Genomic DNA, 22,962 nt, shown 5'->3' with positions numbered 1-22,962 from the left:
AAAAGCACTTGGGATATGTGGGGTTTTTTCAGCTAAAAGTTGACATTGTTGGGCAAATTGGACTGGGATTTTCAGCTGAAAACTCTGGAAACCAAAGGAAAGCAGATGTGTGGTGATAGAGTTATAACCAAAGACATTTACTTGGCTCTGAGGTTTAGCTGTCTGTATCACGCTTTTCCTTCTGCCTTCATGTCTGGATAAACACACTGTGACACCAAAGAAGGCTGACTGATGTGGAAACAGGGGCCTGAGCATGTGACAAGCTGAGCCCTGGCTGATGTCACTGACTTCAAGGGGGAAGTGGGATTCTCTTTGGTCTTTAGCCTGACATATGCAGAGAGCTGATGCAAGCCAGGAACACAGGAATGACCCCACTGCAACCAAGAATACTTACTTCAATATTGAGTCTAGTTACTTGCCCCATGTGCTTCACAGAACTTTGGCCATGGAAGCAGATTGAGTTGTTTCACAGTGAATTTTAGCATTTCTTCTTGGTGCAGTCACAGCCTCGTGCTGCTTTTGTTCTGCTCCATGCTGGGAATAACTTTTCCTTTCAAATAAATTAATCCGCATTTTAATTTATAAAATTATTTTATGCAACAGGTTTGGTCAGAGTGCTAATTTAAGCCCACATTCTGTGTTGGAAATACCTAGTTGTTCATGCTTTATGAATACATAAGAACCTTCTTCAATAAACCAGTTTTCCCCTAGAAAATGTAGCACTGCAATCTGGTAGGAATTGTCCTGCTTGATAGTGGCAGACTCACCCATTTGTGCAAGTTTTAGTATGCTTTCAGCTAACTGGGAAGGATTTATAGAAATAATTGGCATCAAAGTTATTAAATGAACAGTGTGTGTAAGTGGGGTGCAGCTGGCTGCCTGTGCCCCTGTTTGTTCAACTGCAGGATACCATCACCCTGGCTCTTGCATGTGCTGGAATTGGTTGGGAAGGTTGGTAACACCTCTGCCTGATGTCTAGGACACCCACCAAGTCTCCCCAAGGTCTTGGAAAAATCATTTATCTAAAGTGGGAATGACAGACTCTTCCTTCTGGCTGCTGGAGATGACCACCAAAGAGTATGAGAGACCCCCAGACAGGGGTTAGCAAGACTGCACCAAGCCAGACCTGAAGAAAAAAGCCCTGTTCCATCCAACCCTCTGCAAGATTTTGCAGGAGAAGGGAGATGGGAGCCCCCAGCACATTATTTACAAGTCAGGAATCACAGTCTGGTAGCCAAATAATGGGAGTTGTGCTAGACCAAACTCATCCAGGAGTTTTCTCCTGGTCTAGCATTGTTTTCACACTTCTCCTTTTTTTCCAGACAGACTTCCTACAAAACTAGAACTTGTTTAATCATATCTGCCCTTCCCCACTTCCCTGCATCCCCTTTTCCTCTTGTGAACTGACCTATCAATTAAAGTCAAATCAGACACCTAATCCCAAAGACTGAGGATCCCCAGGAGCTGGAAGAAAAATCACCAGCTAAGGAGACAAGTGGGAACAAGTTCAAGCAAAAGCCACACTTACGAAGTGAAGGCAGCTTGCACATACCAACATCTGTCCTGCTGCACAGCTGGCTGGGCTCTGAGCACACATGGCCCTCCTGGCTGGAAACAGGAGGACTTGGGAGGGAGAGTGCCAAAAATGATGTGGTGAAGCCAAATTACAGGAAGCCTGGTGTCCCTATCTCTGCTGCACACTGATGGAATTGTCTGGGTTTTATTCCAGGTCAGCTGGACACCACATGCCATGCATTTGTTGGAGAAACTGTGGTTTTGCCTTGCACCACCACCCCTCCTGGAGACCTGACCCTTGCCAAGTCAATGCTCTACTGGCAGATTGGCACGAAGATAGTGCACTTCTTTCAGAAAGGGCAGGATTCACTGAAGGCCCAGGACGAACATTTCCATGGCAGAACCAGTCTTTTTCTGGACCAGATGAAGCACGGCAACCTTTCCTTAAAGATCTCCAATGTCCAGTTAGAGGACAATGCAGAATATACCTGCATCTACAGACAGACCGGGGGTCATGAAACAAAGAAATCTAAAATTAGACTCAATGTATCAGGTAAGGTTTTGTTTAGTTCAGAGGGAGTGAGTCAAGGGCACTATTTCTTGTTGATAAGCCATATATGGCCACTGACAGGGATTACTTCAACTTTTAAAGCAATTTTTCACTCAGTTTCATTCTGTTCCTTGCTTTTGTTGGAAGAATATGTGAGAAAGAAAAGAAAAATCTCTTTGTTAAGCTTCAGCCCTTCAGGACTCCTAAGGGCAAGGCCACTGCCTCTTCGTCCTCCCTTCACAGGAGACATTAATGAATAATGTCCCCAAATTTAAGCATTTGGTTATTTATGGGTTGGTACTGTCTTTGATCCACTTTGCCTCAGAGGAACAGGAGAGTTTATTTCACTGTTTGCCCGTGGGTCTGTGAAGCAGAAGTTTAATCTCTGGCAATTGGATCCAAAGTCCAGGCCACAGACCCTTTCAGAGGGATGTCAGCCAGTGGCTACTTTCCTTTTCCCTTGCAGCTAGAAGATGTGGATCTGGTGGCAAGGCTGGACAGATGCAACAAGAATTATTATTTTTCCTTCTTAGGAAAATTAGTGAGACCAGAACACATGTTTGAATAATGCCAAACAAGTGAGATCACGTTTGAACTACCTACAAGCCACCATAAGGATGAAGCATTGAGTTTGACCAGCTGACCAACTGAAAAAGAAAATAAAAAAAATAAGGGATACATATCAAAACAAATAATACCTTTTTTGGGTGTCTTGCTTGAATAAATCAGCTGGAAACTTTCATTATGTTCAACCACACTGATTTACTTCTGCTTAAAATAGAAAAAAAATATATCTTTCTTTTAATGGACATAATTCTCAAGAGAAAAATGTTTTCAAAACGTAAAGAGAAATACATTGGTTCAAAAAATTTCAAAGTGACATGTTTTGCAGTTTTCAAAATGACAGAAATTGTTTTGAAAATGCAGAATCAAAATGTTTCCATCATCTAAATTTTGGGAGCAGTAAGGTATCTGATATAATTCTGTGATCATACTTAAACTTTGAGTTTGTTTGATAAATGTATTCTTCCTCAGGAAAAAAAAAATAACATTAAGCCTTAGATCAATTATCAGAAAAACAGAAGAAGTTCTAGGCTCAAACAATTAACTTTGATTATTGTGGGTTTTTTCCAGCTCCAGCTCCATCTAGGATTGAGGACCCACCTTCCCCTTCTGGTAAGGCAGTACTCCTTAACTTGCTAAGTGTCTGAGTGGTTGTCCTGTGCTTTATTTTGCATTTGCAAGCTTGGCAAAATGTGCTGAATAGACACAGTCCAATAAACTTGGGGTGCTTGTTCTCTCTTACTAAGCCTGGCAAAATACAGCTGTCCCAGACAGGGAAAAATATCTCCACCACTGAGACAGAGCTCGACTGCAGAGAGAAGGATGCTGAAGTGCCGGGAGTCACGAGTCCATAAAGACACTCACTAGTATGGGCATCATAAAAATCAGTAAAAAACAACACAGCAGCCACTCGGTTCTGGGAGTTAAGGCCTTTGTGAATTACCTTGGTAGGAATAAATCATAGGATCATCAAGGCTGGGAGACGCCTGCAAGATCATCCAGTCCCACCATCAGCCCAGCACCACCATCATTACCCCTAAACCATGTCCCCAGGTGCCACATTCAGGTGGCTCTTGAACACTTCCAGAGTCAGTGACTCCAACAACTCTCTGGGCAACTTATTCCAGTGCCTATAACCACTCTTTCAGTGATTTTTTTTTTCTAAGTTGAACCTCCCCTGGCACAATTTAAGGCCATTTCCTCTCATCCTTTCATTTGAGACATGGCAGAAGAGACCACACTACAACTTCCTCTCAGATAGTTGTAGAGTTAAACTACCAGACTGAGAAATTTGAGGGGTCCTTTTGCTAATAAATATTCAAAAAATACATGATTAGTGACTCCACATAAGTTCTTCTGAGAAATTAAGGTAGATTTCATCCAAAGGCAATTTTGCAATATAGTACAGATGTTCATAGGTTTATTCATTACAGAAAAGTACACTAAGATAATTTTGTAAACACTTCTGGAGTGAATTCAATGCAAAAGGGATGTCCACCTTGAACATGCCATCGTCAGTAAGTTCTTCCCTAATAATCCTCCTTTCAAGCCAAATGATTCTTATTAGTGCTACAAAACCTTAAATTGGCATCAAACCTGTTACACTTGTCATATAAAATCAAGAGCTGCAATTTGTATTTTACTCAGTGGAGCTGGAAGATATGAAACTTTACATAGCAATTATTATATTACAGTTAACATGATAAGTTCAGCCACTCTATGGCATTACAGACAGATTAGGCTGCAATAAACTCAAACAGAAACTAAGAAAGAGAAATGTTCCAGTGTTTTATCTCATGATCACACAGGAAAAAAAAAACCAGTTCTTGTGTCTCATGAACAAAAAAACAACTCGAAAAAATACAGGAAATATCCATTTTTAGACCTAAGATAGGTAGTCTAGCTGGCTTAAAGGTCTTTGAAAAACATGAAGTTAAATTCAAGATGGTATTACGTGACTTCACATTACTTTATAAGAGCAAACAGAACAGGAATTAGAAGCTGTTACCTTCCACAAGAAATCAGAAATTATCAAGGGTCAAACTTTTTAATGCAGAAGCAGTGGAAGATTCTCAAAACCAAATGTAAGTGGGTTGTATTTCAATGAGATAGTTGTAATATGTTTGGCTCAGCCAAAACCTTCTGACAACTTTCCCTCAATATAAACTATTTCTTATAATGAAAAGGTGTTTTCATTGAGGAAAAAAATTACTGGGACAAAGGAGGAATGTTTCGCTTTGTTATAGGAGTACAAACTGAACCACACACTTTTGACACCTGATGGTTCTTGTACTGCAGGATTTTGAGGGACTTGGGGATGAGGAAAGAAAAGTCTAACTTTTTAAATGTAATTTTTTGCAAAAAGGAAAAAATATTTCCTGTTGTCACCTTCTTTTGAAGAAAACCATCAGCTATAGCTCCCTTTCTTTTTAAAATTATTTATTTATTTATTTATTTTCAGCAATTTCTTGAGAAAGGGAGAAAGAGAATCTGTTTTATATTAGTTGTTATTTGAGAAGGGACTTAGAAGAATTAAAAAATGACCTGCTGAGAACAAAGGCATCATATGCAGAAACAGTTCTCACATTTCACAGTCAACCAGATCAACAAATACTATTTTTATGTAAAACAGAAACAGTTTTCATCTGTTTCACTATGGCTGCATTTCTGTTTGTTTCCTGCATGGATTATTTTTCCCAACTACTTTAAAGAGCCAAATTTTATTTTCACTCTGAGTGTCTTGCAAAAGTCCTTCAGGGTCAATAAAACTAGTTTACCACTTTCTCTGGGAAAAACGAAAGGGTCTGGGCCTGGAAGAGGACACAAAAGGCCGGGAGGCTTGTTGTTATAACCCTACATTTATTTCAAAGCATTCCTGAGGACTACCTGATGTTTACTTCTTCTCTCCACATTAATATCACAAACTCCTTCCAGGAACAGGGAGGAAGCACCCTGGGTAGAGATAAGTTAACTACAGTGAGATACTGACAGCTGATAACACAGCAACAGGAACAGCCCTTAGGCTGGTGATGTAAAAACCAATATAGAGCCTGATCTTCCCAGAGAAGGATTAGGACCTGAACAGTTATAGAAAAAGTTTCTCTTCTTCTTAAGCCAGGGGTTGAAAATCTCTTTTTACTTGTGCACTACATCCAGCACAGGTTGAAGGTTTCACCTGCACCAAGGGTAATTTGTGCCCTGTGTCCACATTGTGGGTTTTGTACCAAAAGTGGCACAGTGCTGCTACCATCTAAGGCATGTATGACCTAGGCTTTTTAATGTTTATTACCATTATTTATGGACTCTTAATCAAAACATCTGCCTCTGGCCCTGAGTAGGAAGAATGGAAACGTATTTTCATCCTAAAATCATAGAATGGCTTGGGTTGGATGGCTTCTCAAAGATTATCCAGTTCCCACACCCCTGCCACGGGCAGGGACAGCTCCCACTAACCAGCTGGCTGGTTGTTGCTTTTCTATCAGGATTTTAAGCAAGGATTCTCAGTCATCCAGAAAAATTGCATTAATTGTTGCTGAGTTTCTGTGAAGAAGAAAAACTTCCTTGTCCCAGTACCTTGAGACTGTTTTGTCTGGACTGTGCACAGGCACATAAAAGGAGAATTTTGAAAATGAGACAAAATTAATTGTTTTTAAAACAATCCTCCATCAATGCATTCATGTAAAATGTGTCATGCAAACTTCAAATACACTTTTTTGTCAAGCCACCACTTACATGCTGACTTCGTCTCTTTTAATTTTTCAGGGCAGAGTCAGATTTGCTCTGGAAGCCCCATGGATGTGCCACGTCTGGCTATGCTTCCCTTCTCTTTCCTCCTCCTGGTCCCCCTGGGGGTTTGGCACTTGTGACTGGGGAAGCCAACCTTGTCTTCGGGAAGTTCTCCTCACCAGAGGACCTTTCTGGTCTGTGGGGTCAGTGTGATACCTGTGCCAGAGCTACAGGGAAGAAACGCCAAGAGCTGAGAACACACCAAGCATTAGGTGTTTACGTCCCACATTCTGGTGTTCCACAAAACCAAGGGCAGCAAAACTCTGAGGTGGCAAGTCTGCTTTTGCATTTGTTTCTTGGAGTCCAGTTTTAGTGCTGCCAGGATATATATTTTTGGATTGTGGGGGTTTGCTTTAATGACAGGATGAAAGGCTCACAAAACTCCAGGATCACATTATAACTGATCCTAGTGAGATCTTCTGCCTCTCATCTGCTGTTCTTCAAGACAACGGAAAGGAAGAGTGGGGTTAACTACTCTCTGTGTCAGACAAAAACTGGAAGTAGGAAGACACTCCCATTTTGTGAAACGTAAGGATGGAAACCTTATGAAACTTGATTCTGGAACTTCAGCTTCTGTTTTCACTCTTAAGCGTCATGAGTTATCAGTAAGAACCCTTTTTTTCCACAAGAAATGTAGTATTTCTTCAGGAAGGGTAAAGTTGACTGAGAAAGATGGTAGAAGTTCATAAAATATCCACATAGAGGAAGGAAGTGATGTATTACTTAAAATTCCACTGCTAAATAAGCCAAAAACTTCAGAAGGCTGAATTCAGCATTATCTCTTTTTGTCATGAAACACGGCAAAGCTGGATTCTTAAGCTGGAACTGTGCAATGAGAAATTGGTACTGTGACGATGTTACTTGTTTAAAAATTGTACCTTTGGAGGGGAAAAAAACATTGAAAAACTCATCAGAATCATTGTAACTGATACCTATGCAAACTGAATGGGTTTACTTCTGGAAATGTTCAGTTCAGGTAGCATAGACGTCCTGCGTAAAACTTGGGTCAAAAGGATCCTGCATACAAACAATGCTGAGAAAATGCAGAAGTTTTGTTTGGGGCCAGAACTGCAACTCCCCTGTTTCACAACCAAAAAGCATCCAGAGAACAGAACTACTCCCCACAGGCTGGTGATCAGCAGTGACTTAACTCGTCCCTCCTGCTGAGCCCTCGGGCAGGGGGAGTGACTCAGGAGGAAGCCACTTTGATTTGGAACAGTTGCATCATTTTTTCCAGTGGAGAGACAAGATTGGTTTTGCAAGGAGGAAACAGAATAAATCAGAGCTTAAAATGGATGTAAAGGAGACAGTTACCTTTGAATTTCTTAACTAAAGGCCCTTTCCCCCCATGGTGGGGAAGAGAAACAAAATCCCACACACGGCCTGTGCTGGTGCTGCAGTGAAGCTCAGCTGGTATTTGGCTACCCTGTGTACAGAGCAGCTCAGTGCAACAGCTGGGGTCCAACTGCACAGAGAGATTTGACTGTAAGAATTGTACATACTGTGACTGTCTTTTTGTGTCCCACCCTCCAAATGTTTGCCTCAGATTTCATGTATTTTTCAAAATACAATTTGATTACAAATAAAAACCTGAAATAAAACCAAAAGCCGTGATGAGAGCAATCGCTTGGTCTGTAAGAGTTCTTTATTTGTATTCCGTTTTTTCCTACGGTTAGAGAGGCTCCTCTGCAATCAGAAAGTTTAAAGGGTAACACCTGTGTAGTTTTGTTGGCCCTAAAAGTCTGGACTGCTTGCCCTCATCTCAAGGACTCTATGACTTCTAAAAATCCATAGCCACTTAGGCAGCCCAGCATTTCTCAGGCGTAGAATCCCAGAATAGTTGAGGCTGGAAAAGATCATTGAGTCCAACCCTTAACTCAGCACTGCCAAGTCCACCATTAAACCATGTCCCTCAGAGCCACATCTACACATCTTTTAAATCCCCCCAGGGGTGGCTGTTCAGTTAAAGAATCTCAACATTTTGGAGCCAGCTGTGTGTGTGAGGAGACAGCCCCTGGCACGTGCTCAGGCATGGCCCTGATGGATCATCAGGCAGAGAGAGACTAGAGGCGAATTCCCTTGCCTGCAGTGCCCCTGTCCAGGGGGCTCCTAGGAAAAAACCATTCTGCCAGGAGCAAAGACTTGAAACCATATCTAATTTATAAGCTAAGGTCTGTGTTTTGTGTCACACTTGAAAACAAACCAGGAGCCAGTGCATTTTAGGAGCAAGCTTTCTTTCCTCTTTGCAAAGGGTCCCACAAGGCAAAGAGATGTCGAAACAGCACATCCTGAAATAATTTGCTCTAGCTGTGCTAATTGCATTCCCACATAGTGCTGTATGTAGCAACAATCCAGACTGGAATTATAAAATTCCTTAATCAGTGCACTGACTGCCACATCAAAAAAGACAAGGTCACATCTTTTAGCCAATGCAGACGGACATTTTTTTGGAGGTGCAGGTGTAACTTGGCTGTCTGCTTCCTTTAACGGTATCCTCCCCTCCTTTCCCTTCTCTTCTCATTTCCCTTTACCCTTTTCCTTGTCCTTAAACCTTTTCTCTTAACGTTTCTTTTCCAAACTATGGGCAGATTTTGGGTTTATATCTCATCCCAGGTGCCTTCCAGTTACACTGTACATAAGACATCTAAAACCTCTCTCTTTCCCCCGATTCCTCCCTTTCTCCTCCCCACATCAGTCACAGCTCTGCCTTTCATTCCCTCTAGATCAACAGGCACTGTGTGAGTGCTGATTTAGCCTATACTATTTACATACTAAGAACAGCATTTCTCTCCACTTTTACATGGAATTGAAAAGGTGTTTCCATACTTTTTTGAGTAAGGAAAGACATTTGACAAGAGTCACAAAAGAAAGTTGAAACAGCAAAAAACAAACAAACAAAAAATTCCAACCAAGGTTGGGGAAGCCAAAACATTCCCACACCTAGTTTATAATTACTTTTTCTCTTATTTTTTTCTAAATTCTGTTTTTGTTTCACCTTTTGAGAAGAAAGGACTATCATGAATGTATCACTACACACTCAGGGTATGGTATAAGAACACAGGGCAAGCAGCTCCTGTTTCCTGAACAGCAAGAATTTTAAGAATGAGGATCTGGAGCAAACAAATGAAGAGGAAGGGGAGGAAGAGAAGGAGGTTTGTGGTATTTTCCAAATTATTACACTAACCTCTGCATCCTCCGGGGATCCCTACGGGCTGCAGGGGCACAGCTGCTTCACCATGGCCTTCACCATCGTCTGCAGAGGAACCTCGGCTCCAGCACCTGGAGCACCTCCTGCTCCTCCTTCTCCACTGACCCTGCTGTGTCCGTGTTGTTTCCCTCACATGTTCTCACCTCCTCCTCTTCTCTGGCTAAGGGAAAACCTGTGCATGTCTCACTTCCTTTTGATTTTCTTCTTAAATATGTTAGTTACTTATGCCAATCTTTTTTGCCTGCCAAAAATTGCTGTTCTGGGCTTCTTGGCCAACGATGGGAAAGAGAGATTGAGCCAGGGCACGAGTGGTGCAAGGGCAGCAGCAAGAACTGAACTGCAAGAACCCAGAGGAGCCCTGGCAGGGCTGTGCTCAATGCTAAAGGACAGAAGCAACACTGGGGGCCACCTGCAGCAGCCTCGTCCAGCCTCCAGTCCTCCTCTTTTCAAGTAATTCCACCAGGACACTGGAAGATGCTGGTTTTCACCTGCCCTGCTCCATGGGCATCCCTGCCACAAGGAACCCATAAGTCACTGGCAATGTAATGCAAATAGGTATGTAATGTAAACTGTTACGTAAATAGGTTATGTAAATTGCAAAACCAAATACACAAATAGTCTTAAGATTGTGTTTAAGGAATCCAGAGTTGTAGCACAGGGTCCTTCTTATGCTCCCAGCCCAGATGCACCTTTATTATTGCTGGAATAAAGAGAGGACTTTGCTGCCCTTTTTTCACAGTACCCTCCCACAAAGTAGAAGAAAATTAAAACACAAGGAAACCCATTTCAGTAACACCTGCATGTTTAAAGAAACCTTGCAATTTCAGGCCCAAACCAGAATCTTTTACAGGAATCCCTTTATGGCACAGAAGAGAGGCAAATGCCTCAAACCCAGAACACACTAATGGAGAAATCTCAGTGGTAGCATTTTCCCATTGACAAACCATACAAAGCCTTTTTGATGCAGGCAGCTCACAGCACTTTTATAAATTCAGGGAGAAAATTGGTGAATTTTATAAATTCCCCAACACCATCCCTGCACAGTGCTGGAAAAGAATAATTCATGGTTTAGGGGGAGGAAGCTGAAGCAGTGCAATTTGTTCCAGCTGACGCTGTTGACAGATGAAAAATCTGTCAAGATTCCCCACTTTGTTTTGGATATGTTTTGTACCAACAGCAGGAGAAACTTCCTAGCTATTGCTTTAGATAGTATTGGGCATTCATTCAATCAGCATCATAATTTCTTGGTCATAAACTGAAAAATATTAGAAGTCCAATCATGTAAATGGACTAACGTATTCATTCTCAGAGAGTGAAAATAAAAAGTTTTAGTAATAGGCCCAATATAAACATATGAGGTAGATTATATACTATTTAATTTCTACCAACTTTACAAAAAAAATTGTAGAACTTGGCTTTTATGGCTGCTGTGAAAAGTCACTGAAAGAATTGGTGTTAATAGATTATCACCTGTAAATCAAGCCCATTAAAATTGGTTTGTAAAGCCATGATATGAGTAAGACTCTGATGCTTGGCATAAACTTTTTATACTTGAGTCCACATACTGTGCTGTTGTTGGGAAAATAACATTTATTTCCTTGTTGTATCATTCATCTGTTTTTAAATTTAATTTCTGTGTGCTGTTCTGTGCTATGTAAGCACCTCCACTGACAAGTGTGAGCTGGGTGACCTCTAAATGTTGTTTACAACTCTCCTTTTTTATGACTCAGATTCGCAGCAATAGTTGGGATGTTGAAATGTCCCTGTTTACTGTATTTTCCCAGAGCTGTAGTTAATGCCATTCCCAGTGGTTTTCTACAACCACTATTCTAAATTCCTTCAACTGAATGTTTGAGTGACCAGCAGACCCTGAGTTATCCTTTCTTGCCTGGGTGATGACACAGGAAGTGTCTTGAGAGTTCACTCACTGTGCAGAATGTGAGGAGTGTTCTTGTGTCTTCCAGAGTTTCATTGGGAACGAGAGGGATTGCTTTGAAAACCAAGGAGCACAAAAACAATTCACACATTTAAGGAGTAATCTCCACTTCTCTCACTTGCAGTACCTTGGTGGCCCACACCTACATATTCCATATGGCAGGAGCATATGGCTGATAATATGCTTCATTAAAGAAATTTTTAAGAGGTCTTTGGACATTATTCTTGCCAAAGAATGGCTGTAAAAGCAAGTTAATTTTTTTTTCAAGGTTTGGCAGTGACACTGGTAAGAGTCAACAATGAGTTAGTTTGATCATCTTTTCCTAAGTTTACAGTGAGGCCAGATTAACTGGTAATGCTTTCTTCTGTCAGCTCCCTTTAGTTTCATGTGATGTGGGAGAAATGGCCCATAGAGAACATCAGCAAGAAAATAATGTGGACACATTCGATGCAGAATCATAAAATCATAGAATAGTTTGGTTTGGAAGGGGCATTAAAGATCATCCAGTTCCAAACCCCTGTCATGGGCAGGGACACCTTCCCTAGACTGGAATTTTCACCATTAATTCAGCTAAGCCTAAGGGCCGTCATTGCATAGCCTGAGACTCAGAAGCTGAACAAAGAGTACTGAAAAATACTGAAAACAGGCAAGGAAGGTGATTCTTTTTAAATATGCAGCAGGGAATCACGTTGCTATGGGTGCTGCAATCCTCACTGCCCCTTCTGTTTCAGCTTTTGGGATAGTCCCAGTTCAGACCCTTCTCTTCCCCTCTCTCTGTCTTTCTGCAGAGATGTTGGCCACCACTGAAATCACCCTGGAAAAAATAACCAAATATCATCTCCTTAATTCTTCTGAGGGCTAAGGCTCACCCATACAATAAGCACATTTCCCCTTGGGCACTTGAAGTCTCTGGAAGAGGAAAACCAGGTCAACAAAAGGCTCAAGCCCTGGAATGCAGGCAACTCTTAATTATTTGCAGGTGGAGGATTATCTAAGTTCCCACTCTGAAAACAATAATAAATAAGTGCATATACACATATAAAATACTGCTAGCTTGCAAAAACACAGACACTCAAGAAACTGTGTGTTTCCTTCCAGGGATATTTCTAGGCCTGATGAAAGTCCTTGCCGACAAACCTTCATTTGCAGTCATGTTGGCTATAACACCACTAGTGTTTAAATAAAACCCAGCCAAGAAAACAAAAGAAAACAAAAAAAAATCCCCATCAAAAAACCCAAACTTCACTGTGTACCTTTATGACTTTATACTACACTTTTCCTCTTTTTTTCCCATGATATCTATATCACAGGAAGGGGTTAGAACTTATTTATTTGTATTTGCTACTATATTTTCAGGGGCATAAATAACTGTGCTGAAGAAACTAATCTTGTTTCTTCAAGCAGGACAAATGCATTCATTGCAATGGAATTGGATGTCCTATTTATTTCTGTGAAGCCAGGAGGAAGCAATATTTGTTTTATTCTCCATATGCATCCAAAATGCCAAAAAAAGTGCCCTACAGAACTGTCCCACTTTCCAGCTGTCATACAGCTGGAATACTGTCCCTAAGTAAGCGGAGCCCTGCACAGAACGTTGTTCACCAAGTGCCCTCTGCTGGCTTTTTATTCTCCCAAAAAAGTGCCTCTTGTAGCCACAAACCAAAAGGTAAAAAACAAAACGGGCTTCTCAAACCCCGACTCTCATTTCTGCTTTTAGAAAAGCACCGCTGCCAAATTTGTAAACACTGCAACAACCCGCAGAGTAACCTTTCATTAAACGGGGTTTATGTGTAACCATCAATGAGGCAAAAGGGGACGGGCAGAATCACAGCTGAGAGGCACCAACTCCTCCCACCCCAGCAAGTTTTAACCCTGCAAGCACTAGAAAAGCAACTCGAGCAGGAACACAATTACTACAACCCCCTTTCAGTAGCACAAAACCCTTAAATGCTTCCCAAAGATGAGAAATGTCAGGAATCCATAAGCCAGGTATTGCATGACTCCTGGTGGAGGCTTCAAGAAGCCTCTTTCACTTATTTCTGGTAGCATGTAACAAAACATATTATAAATTCCTGTCCACTTGGCTGAAAGCAGCAAACCCCTCACCAGCTCCAATCTGCCCTACGGAAGGAAATAAAAATCCCAGTTTTGCAGACAAATTTCTAATAATAATCTCTAAAGGCACATGGAATTTCCCTCCAAATTTACACTGGCTGAAAGCCAAGATGACAATCTTACCTCTTTCACCAAAGTTAAACAACTTTCTACTGATAACAAAAGACCAAAACCAAAACAAAAAACACTTACTAAACAAACACAACAGAAAAACCCACAGCACCAAACCCTTGAAAAATGTGTATATCAAATGTTTGTAGTCAGGTCATTACTGGGAAATGAGAGAAAATTTTAAAAATGAAAGGCAATTCTGGTGCATGATTCTTTGTCCTTTAAAAAATCCCATTCTCTCTAAATTCAGAGCAATCAAAAAAGAAGGGTAAAAAGAGTTGAGGACTGTAAAGAAGCACCATCTGAATAATCCAGCCACCAACTTCCCACAGCTGGTCACTGAATGGTAACAGCAATTTCTTCGAAAGATCATCTTTTTCCTCAGGGCACCTGAATCCAAGATTCAGAATTTAAGAAAGCTTTGTGTCACCACTGCTGCACTTACTGGGATCTGTAGATATGAGAAACCTTAAAGTCCAACCCTCAGCCCTGCTGTGGTGAGGGAGCTCATGGGAAGGTTTAACCCAGAGGTGAGTTCTTGCAGCAGAGGAAGGTGCTGTTAACACAGGCACAGCTAACACAGCTGTTCTTCTACCCTGGGGATTTCAATACCATTTCCGTTGCGTGATATTCTATCACCAAATTTCTTTTAAATTTCCTGCAGATGTGGGAAACACATGCACTTTAAAATGGTATTACATTTTATATGAACAATGACCTCCCATCCTCTGCTAAGCCTCTGTGTATAAAATTGATACTGAAAATATCCACTTTGTACAAGCAAAGATCACAATGAGAGTTTTTGCACTGAATTATATAGTGGCAGTGTTTTAAATCCTGTTTCTTACCAACTTGATACTGAAAATTTCATGAAGAATTTGAGGCATAAACAAAAAAGGTTTCAGAGAATGTCCAAAATCCACTTCATGAACCATACCTACTTTCACAAGGACTTGGTGTCTGTGTATGATTCCTCTGTAACCTCACTGGAGTTGGTGATCTGTACAGGGAACCTCTGAAATCCCCCAAGAAAAGAGTCAGCACTGTGGTACAAATTCAAATCTTCTAAATCCAAATGGGGTTTTTATTTTTAGTGACAAAAAATTAATCATTAAGAGGCTACAGAAGCAAAAATGCTTATTCCCTGAACACTGACAGAGCAAGCTCAGCATGCCTAACACTAACACTCAAGCTTCTCTTCTCTTTGCTCCCCTCAGTAAAAAAATGACACTCCACACCCCTGGCAAGTGTTCAGCCACAGACAGTATTTGCCAAACACCAACTCAGTCTAAGGCTTGTAGATTCATTTATGAAGCACACAATTCTCCCTTGAAAATACAGGTTCACTTCGGCAAGTCTGTCATGGAAGAGAAACTTTAATCTGAGGCAAGGGGTGTCATTTTGCCTGTTTTTTGTTAGTTTGAATTTGAGAAATGTTGTGTCCTGCTCAACAGAAAGGTGACAAAAAACTTTTAAGAGGGGGAGAAGATTCTGCTGGATCCTATACGGAAAAAATGTACAAAATGGGTGAACTGAAAAGCAGAAAAACTGCTAAAATGTACCAACCAATATAAGCTACCAAAGGCAGCTCCCAAACAAAAATGAAAGGACAAGGATGAGATAAAAGGCAGAAATTTATTTATTTATACATCATTATTCCAGACATTCAATAATACTTCTTTGGAGAAAGCTTTATTACCCTAAAGCAGGGGAAGTTAGGATAATTTGAGATAGTTTTTTCCATTCACTACTTGTCATACAACTGCTTTAACAGGGATGCTGCTGTCCTTAAGAGTTGTGCATCACATCAGCGGTATTTTCTTCTTCATTTCAAGACCTTTTAAAACTATAATGGGCCAATGGATGAGTTTTTCAAAGTGCTACTGTTGTGGCAGTTGTGTCCTGCTGCTGACTGGTGCTCAGACTGACTTTGTGAAAACAGGGTTCTTTCAAATAGAAACAAAAATAAAAAATCTTTTCATTAACACAGAGCTAGACGAAGGTGTGGAAGATGTCTTTTTCCTCAGCAGCTGATCCTGGCTTTTAGTTCCCAGACACAGGCCTGAGCACATACACCTGGAACCGTGCATTCATTCCTTTCTACTCCCATTCTCCAGCCACTAGATATGCTGCCATGTGCCAAATCCCTACAACACATCTGCCCTCAGCTTCTGAAAGGGCCTTGAGTCTCTTTTTCTCCCTTAGAACTGGTTTGACATTGGTGTGTTGGAAGATTTGTTTCAGAACACATCCAGACTGCTCTCTACAGATGGAAAAGCTCAAGAAGATGCTCTGTGTCTCAGGCCAGGCTCCTTGCCCTGTGTAATGCCCCTCTCTCAAAAAGGCACAGAAAATCCTGCAGCTGGGAATCAATCAGCTTTGCATCAGCATTCACTAGAGTGTGAACAGGACTAGCAGGTGCAAATGTCTCCATTGGTCCATGATATGTTTGATACTACGCCCTAAATTTAGACACATCTGATTTTATTTGCCAGTTAATTTTAGCACATTCTTTACCATTGCCCCAATGCCATCGAAGATGTGGTGTAATGCTGTTTCACACATAAATGCTGGGGTGGTCACCACCTTATTTTTTGTATCCACATGAGCTTCGTAAAAAGGAGTTAAGGAAAACACAGCACTTGCAGATGCTGCCTGCAAAATGAACCAGCGCTGAAAATCTCACAACTCCACTATCCTATAAAAACTACCTCCAAATATGTTATACCATCCAGCTGTAAAGACAGCTACAACCTGTAATCCAACCTATGACAAGGTATTTTTGCCAGTAATACAAATGCTGCACAAGAAACCTGTGGAAACACCCAAAACCACAAGAAAACCTACAAAATTCACTGATTGTAATAAAATGTCTCTGAGAACAGTCTGACTGCAGCATTAGACTTCAGGAGAAGAATAAAAATCTCAAAGAGAACTGACCAGCTGTAACTCATGCCAGTTTTATGTGCAAATTCATTCAGCACTTAGTGCATTACTGGGTGTCCAGGGAAGCTGACTGAGAACCAATTCTAACTCCCAGTGTGTTGTTGCACAGCAGCAGTTACACAGCTGTGTAGAGGAGAGTTTCTAATCCTGTACTGTACCACTGCTACCTGCTATACACTGCACATTCCCATGAAAATCTAAGTGGAAAAGCACAGTTCCTACATGTGTTCATTCCTTTAATGACACATTTCTAAACTGTCTCCCAACATGGAAATCACCAGAAAAGGATATGGTTACTTCTTTCACACAGTGCTTTGCTCCCAGCTCTTTGATGGCTCCTGCAGTCCCAGCATAAGGCCACTTGCCCCCTTCCTCTTCTTCGTGGCCCACAGTTACCTCAGCACCAGAGAGCACCTTTGCTGCCAGCACTGGGGAAATGCAGCACAGGCTGCAACAGAAGGAATTTTAAGAGCAATTCTACAACAGCACTATCCCAGAACTTGCTCACAACTGAAAAGATTCAAATGGACACAGCCTTGAAAATCTGAAAGACATCACAAGGCAACTTCCTCTCAGCATTTCCTCAGCTTCTCCTTAGACAAACACGTACACACACACATCCTAAAAAACACATTTACAAAATAGGCTGCAAATGATACAAAACAGAAGATACTTTTTCCAGTTCCGACAACAACAGCTGCACATTTCAACAAAACACAGGTTGTCTCCTTGCTCACACTTTCAAACAAATGCCATGCAACTAACATACATACCCAATAGGTTTGCCTGCTTTGTGGAAATCTTTCAGGACTCGCTCAACTTCTCTGTTCACCTTGCAATCCTTCCCATCAACGGCAAAGGTAGATCTGTCACAACAAGAAACTTATACAAAGCTCAGTATGAACCTACAAACAGAGGTATTTGCCTATCTGCCCTGAGAGTGGCTCCAAAGAATCATCCCAAACTTAACAGCTACTAAACAGTTGGTTAAAAACACTCTGTAGATGACCATCACTGCTTTAGCCAAAATGTCTCTCTTCTAAGGTTCTGGTCTGCCAGAAAGTCCCTTACTAAATAAAAACATCTAGAAATGAGGATTATCACCTCACCTTTCTAGGATTACTGAGAAGCTGAACAGTAACCTTTTCAAAGAAGAAAATACTTAAGAAGAAAAGGGAACTAACGTTCATGTTTCTCAAAGCCAACAAAAAAGCATGTCAATAGCAAGATAATCAGTATTCCATGTGGCTAACACTTTTTGTTTCCTTTTTATTTTTTTGAGCCAGCTGTTGTTTTACATTATAAAACGAGAGGGGATTTTTTGGGTAGGCAAAGAGGAGAAATAGAATAATAACATTACAAGCACCTGAACTCATGGAAGTTTTACCTTCACTTCCCTCAGACCTAAAAAGAAACACCACCAGGGGGAGGAAAGAGGACCTCTCGTGCATTATCTCAACTCGCATTCTCATCAACATTGTTCAGAGAATTTAAAACAAGACAATGACAAGACTTTAAAAGGCATTATCCATATTAAGTAGGAGTCACATATGTAGTAAATAAGACCATTTATGGATTTTATTGTGTGAATCACGGTTCATAGAATGATAGAATGGTTTGGGCTGGAAGGGACCTTAAAAATCATCTCATTCCTACCCCTCTGCCATAAGCAGGGACAACTCCCTCTAGACCAGGTTGCTCCAAGCTCCATCCATAGTTAATTATGAATATTTAGCTGAGGAATCTGATGCTTAGTTGGCACTCACAAGTTTTTGGCAGCTCCGAATCCACCAGGGAATATCACAGCATCATGGTCTGCTGTAGAGAGCTTAGCCAGGCTTGTAATTTTACCACGAGCAATTCTTGCAGATTCCACTAAAACATTCCTTGAAGAACCAGAAATAAAAAAATGTGATTAATTAAGCATTTGCACACAGAACAGTGCAGATAAAGTTTTGACAGAGGAAAAGGAGGGTGAGAAAGGGAGGAAGCAAGAACATCAGTATTTAGTAACTGAAGCTGTAGATGGTTCTGAAATGCTACTGCTGGGAAACATAAGCACTGACAGACCGTATATAATCAAGTCCAGAAAAGCCATATAATATCTTCTCTCCAAGAAAACCACCACAGCTGGCATGAAGCTACTAAAGGCATTCAGCAAAGTGCTACAAGAGGCATTACAGGCTGCTATGTCTAAAGAACGCCTAACACATCACAGACTTACCTTGACTCAGCTTCAGCTGGTTGCCCTTTACTGTGGTCAATGACATGCATCTGAGGGACATCTGGAGCATACATGTGAACCTCAGCTCCCCCACGGCTCAGGTGTACCAGGACACTACAAAAATGGACATAAAACAAGCAGAAAACTTTTATGGGAGAGGCTTCATCTGGACCCCAAGTCTTGCTACAAATATTCCACCGCCTGATTTTGAAAGATGAGGAAAAACACATATCCTACCAAAGCAGGCAACCAGGAACAACAAAAGCTTCCTTCTTCCAAGTCCCCAGGTGTTATGGAAGTAACCCACATAGCCATTAATATTTAATCTAGGTCTAGGTGACACATTTCTTATTAATTCTCAGTAAGAGTTAATTCCACTTAAGCATTAACCATTCTACTGTCAGATTTAGCCCCAGGAATGGAAACTCAAAGTGATTCTGAAATTAAGTCTGTATTTAACTCTCTTGAGATTGAAACTGGAACTCTGAATTTCTGTTTCTGAAGAGAGTCTCTCTCAAACTCAGTGTTCTGGCATCACATGCACAGTGCTGCACCTTTGGTCAGTCACTGAGTTCTACAAGAATGCAGCCTGAGCTCACAATTACGCTGTGAGAAAACTGTGAGAAAGCTTCATCATACATCTCTCAGGGTAATTCTGATGGCCAGAGACAGCAAAACTAAATTGAACAGACTGCTGCAATGTAATGGAGATTTTTTTTGGAGTCTACAGTCCCATAAGGCAACTTACGCTGATGCCTCATGGATTTCTGTGCCATCGTAGACACCACAGCCAGACAGGACCTGCAGTGAGAAAATCAACAGAGTATTGCAGGTGACACAAAACTCCCTACAGGATCTTTCACAAGGTAAGGTTTTAAAAAATTGTTCACAAACAACAAAAAAACCCCAAACTTAACAGCAAGCTCTTACTATGCCAGTGAACACCATGCTATTAGCACTGGTGTCACCACTAGACACTCTGCAGAACTGGCATTTCCCATTTACAGCAGCCCATGACAGGGCTCAGAAATAACCACTACATATTTCCTGGCTTATACATTTATTCCACAGTTAATTACCTGACACGTTACCCCTAGGTATGTTTTTATTGTGCACACAGTGTCATTCATCTTTTTTATGAAGTGTCCACATCCACGTGAAACACTTTCTCATCCAGGTGCACATCAATCAGAAGAGGGACAGAAATGCACTTTGAGGGGCCACTTAAAATAAACTACTTTACCTGCTTCTGTATTTTACCTGAGCATCTGCATCAGAGATCAACAGCTAAATCACTTTTAATGCAGTAACACAATTATGCTGTATTAGCCATACTTTTCTACAAAAATGTGGAAATAATACTTTTGTTTATACACAGCAGCTAATAAAAATCACAAAGCAGTCAGCTACCCTCGTGTGGGTAGAGAATCTGACAAGGTAGAAGGAGAAATGATATTTTTTTTAAAAAGGCATTATAAGAATCAAACAAAACCAAAAAAATCCAAAGGTTTATCTAGTTCCTGAAAGCATATAGATGTACTCTTTTGGGGTTTTTTGTTTGGCTCTTTGTTTTGAAAGAAAAAAATCCAGTTAGGAAGTCAATTTCCTTTTCTTTTTATTATTTTTTTTAACTTTAATCTCTTCCTTCCTGGTTTTACCTCAGTTTTTTGAAGCTTGAGAATTTTTAAAACACAGACACATGAACAGAAACTCACAACTGAAAAGAAATTCACAGCTGAGACAGTGTTAGCTAGAAATGTTAGATTTGAAGGGACTTTCAGGTCACAATACCCAGGTGCCTGCTATCGTGGGCATCACTTTACCAAATATCCCCATCACTTCACCAAATGAGCAAAATCCATGAGTGTTCTTCTGTCCATGTTAATCCTGTTCTGATATTTAAGATCTGCCTTCTACGTCACAACTCTGTTTTATCTTTCATTTAATTTAGACTGAATGAACAGATAAGCAACTGTGCTAAGGTTATGCTCTGTGAGCAACACTTTAAATGTTTTTGAAACTCGGTGAAACCAAAATACAGTAACCCTGTTATTATAAACTCCTCTATATATAAACTCTTCTGTTCTTTCAGTACCTGCTTGATTACAAATCTGTCTTTTACCGCAGTCAGAAATACACATCACTGATGTCAAAAAATAACATTTGTTTTCCCATCTCCGTTTAAAAAGCTGTGACTTGATAAAATGACAGCATTACTGCTGGGTTACTTTTTAGCCACTTGGACCTGTATTCTGCCCTTTCCCAAGCCAATTCTGCCCCAAGCAGATTTCTTCCTGCAGATAATGCCTTCTTATTTCTTTATGTTTAATGCTGTCTAGACTATGCAAAGCTCAAGCTTCAAAGACTGTCCACTGAGTCCCAAAACTGTGTATCCATTTGGGACACCATTTATAGCCTGTATTTTCCTTTGCCACTTCTGGCTCCTCCAGCTCCTCACTTTCTTTTGTGTTTGTAACGTTTTACCTCCTTTCTGCAGAAGAGCATAACCCAGTTTAAATATTTTCCCGTACCTTGCCAGTACCTCCCAGAGTTTCACTATGAACTACTTCATGGTCAGTTCTCCTGGGTTCCTCAGTACAAGGGAGCTCCTGGAGTGGGTGCAGTGGAGGGCAATGAGGATGAGTGGGGGACTGGGGCATCTCTCTTACAAGGAAAGGCTGGGGGAGCTGTTCATCTTCAAGAGATGACTGAGAGGGGACCTCATTAATGTGTATAAATATCTAAATGAGGTCTGTCAGAGGATGGACCAGGCTCTGCTCCGTGGAGCCCAGCAACGGGACAAGAAGAACGGGCAGAAATTAATGCCTAGGAAGTTCCACCTGAACATGAGGCAGAATTTCTTTACTGTGCAGTGACCGAGCACTGGGACAGATTGTCCAAGGATGGTATGGAGTATCCCTCACTGGAGGTATTCTAGAACCTAGATACAATCCTGTATCATGTGCCGTGGGATGGCCTTGCTTGAGCAGGGACGTTGGACCTGGTGACCCACTGTGGTCCCTTCCAACCCGACCCATCATGTTATTCTATTCTGTGGTTCTTCCAAAATCAGCTCCAGCCCAACAGACGCCAGCTTTTACACATTTCCCACTCCTGGTCTGGCCTCCTCCAAGTTTCTGAACTGCAAGCAGCTTTCTCTTCTCAAATTCAGCGTCTCTGCAGGGCTGCTGCAGGCACCAGGCGAGGCTTTCCCAGGCCACCGCCCCGCCGAACCCTCCCCTTCACCGCCGGAGCGACCCCGGCTGCAGGGCCGAGGGTGGCTGTGGAGAACCAGACAGTAAAAAAACAAACAAACGCTTCTCCTCAGAGCCAGACAGTAAAAAAACAAACGCACGCTTCTCCTCAGCGCTGCCCGGCCCCCGCTCCTCCATTACTCACCACAGCGACACGGGCGGCGCGGCAGCGTCGAGCGGAGCAGTGCAAGGAAGCGAGGCCGCCGGGCGCTGCCCGCCGCAGCGCGGTGCACAGGGCCGGGCCTCGGGAGGTCAGCATGGCTGAGGGCGGGGAGAGCGGCGGCGGAGGAGCCGGGCAGCGGGAGCGGAGGAGCCGGGCAGCGGGAGCGGGTGACAGCGACGGGAAACGGGAAGGCCGCGCCCGGAGGCCGCTGCGCCCTTGGCGGCGCCGGCGGCGGCGCCCCCTGGAGGCGGGGAGGGGCCACCTCAGCGCCGGGGCCCGCGGGCCGATGTTCCCTTCCCGACCCTCAGTTACCGGGAATAGCAGCCGGGGGAAGGTAACTGAGGGTAAAAAGATAACGGTGCGGAAATAATGGGGGAGAATAAGCAAGCTGGCAGACGGTACAAAACTGGGAGGAGCTGCTGGGTCCTTCGAGGGCAGGGAGTGCCTGCAGAGAGCCCTTGATAAATTTACAGAGATGGGCAATGACCAACTGTATGAATGAAGTTCATTGGAAAAGTGCTGAATTCTCGTCCTAGGACCGGGCAATCCTGGATGTACAGGCAGGATGGGGAATGAAAGGCTGAAAAGAA

At 42.0% G+C, this 22,962-nt stretch overlaps 2 protein-coding genes across 4 annotated transcripts in view; one reads left to right on the top strand and one right to left on the bottom strand.

The window, feature by feature from the left end:
- Nucleotides 1–8,038, top strand: part of LOC121667498 (myelin-oligodendrocyte glycoprotein-like) — a 33,973-nt gene extending 25,935 nt beyond the window's left edge. For both annotated transcript variants that reach the window (XM_042034197.1, XM_042034205.1), the window contains 3 exons: nt 1,730–2,068; nt 3,200–3,241; nt 6,392–8,038. In XM_042034197.1, the coding sequence (XP_041890131.1) occupies nt 1,730–2,068; nt 3,200–3,241; nt 6,392–6,495 (485 nt within the window). In that variant the 3' untranslated portion in view covers nt 6,496–8,038. The remainder of the gene's footprint in view (nt 1–1,729; nt 2,069–3,199; nt 3,242–6,391) is intronic.
- A 7,363-nt stretch (nt 8,039–15,401) lies between these two features.
- LOC121667488 (glutamine amidotransferase-like class 1 domain-containing protein 3B, mitochondrial) lies at nt 15,402–22,918 on the bottom strand. Of its 2 annotated transcripts, none has more exons than XM_042034183.1 (7): nt 22,355–22,918; nt 19,704–19,756; nt 18,956–19,069; nt 18,498–18,617; nt 17,505–17,597; nt 17,023–17,179; nt 15,402–16,398 (listed from the first exon to the last, which is right to left on the bottom strand). In XM_042034183.1, the coding sequence occupies exons 1-7, from the start codon at nt 22,466–22,468 to the stop codon at nt 16,270–16,272; spliced, it is 780 nt and encodes a 259-aa protein (XP_041890117.1). In that variant the 5' UTR covers nt 22,469–22,918; the 3' UTR covers nt 15,402–16,269. The 2 variants fall into 2 exon arrangements, with proteins under 2 accessions (XP_041890117.1, XP_041890107.1); XM_042034173.1 differs by lacking the exon at nt 22,355–22,918 and adding an exon at nt 21,487–21,670.
- Between the last annotated feature and the right edge of the window lie 44 nt (nt 22,919–22,962).

The sequence above is a fragment of the Corvus kubaryi genome, unplaced genomic scaffold (genome assembly GCF_017639235.1).
Source record: "Corvus kubaryi isolate FWS band 111438036 unplaced genomic scaffold, C.kubaryi_AGA036_p1.0 133, whole genome shotgun sequence".
Classification (NCBI taxonomy): Eukaryota; Metazoa; Chordata; class Aves; order Passeriformes; family Corvidae; genus Corvus; species Corvus kubaryi.
This window is presented reverse-complemented; position numbering and strand designations above follow the sequence as displayed.

Bases quoted from the DNA above. Each gene is read 5' to 3' on its own strand.
- LOC121667488 (XM_042034173.1), bottom strand. From the start codon at position 21,615: ATGCCCCAGTCCCCCACTCATCCTCATTGCCCTCCACTGCACCCACTC. The intron at 17,598-18,497 runs GTGAGTGCCAAC...TTGTTGTGACAG, and splicing joins TTCGGAGCTGCCAAAAACTT to ATCTACCTTTGCCGTTGATG. The intron at 16,399-17,022 runs ATATCCTTTTCT...ACTCCTTTTTAC, and splicing joins ACTGTGTGAAAGAAGTAACC to GAAGCTCATGTGGATACAAA.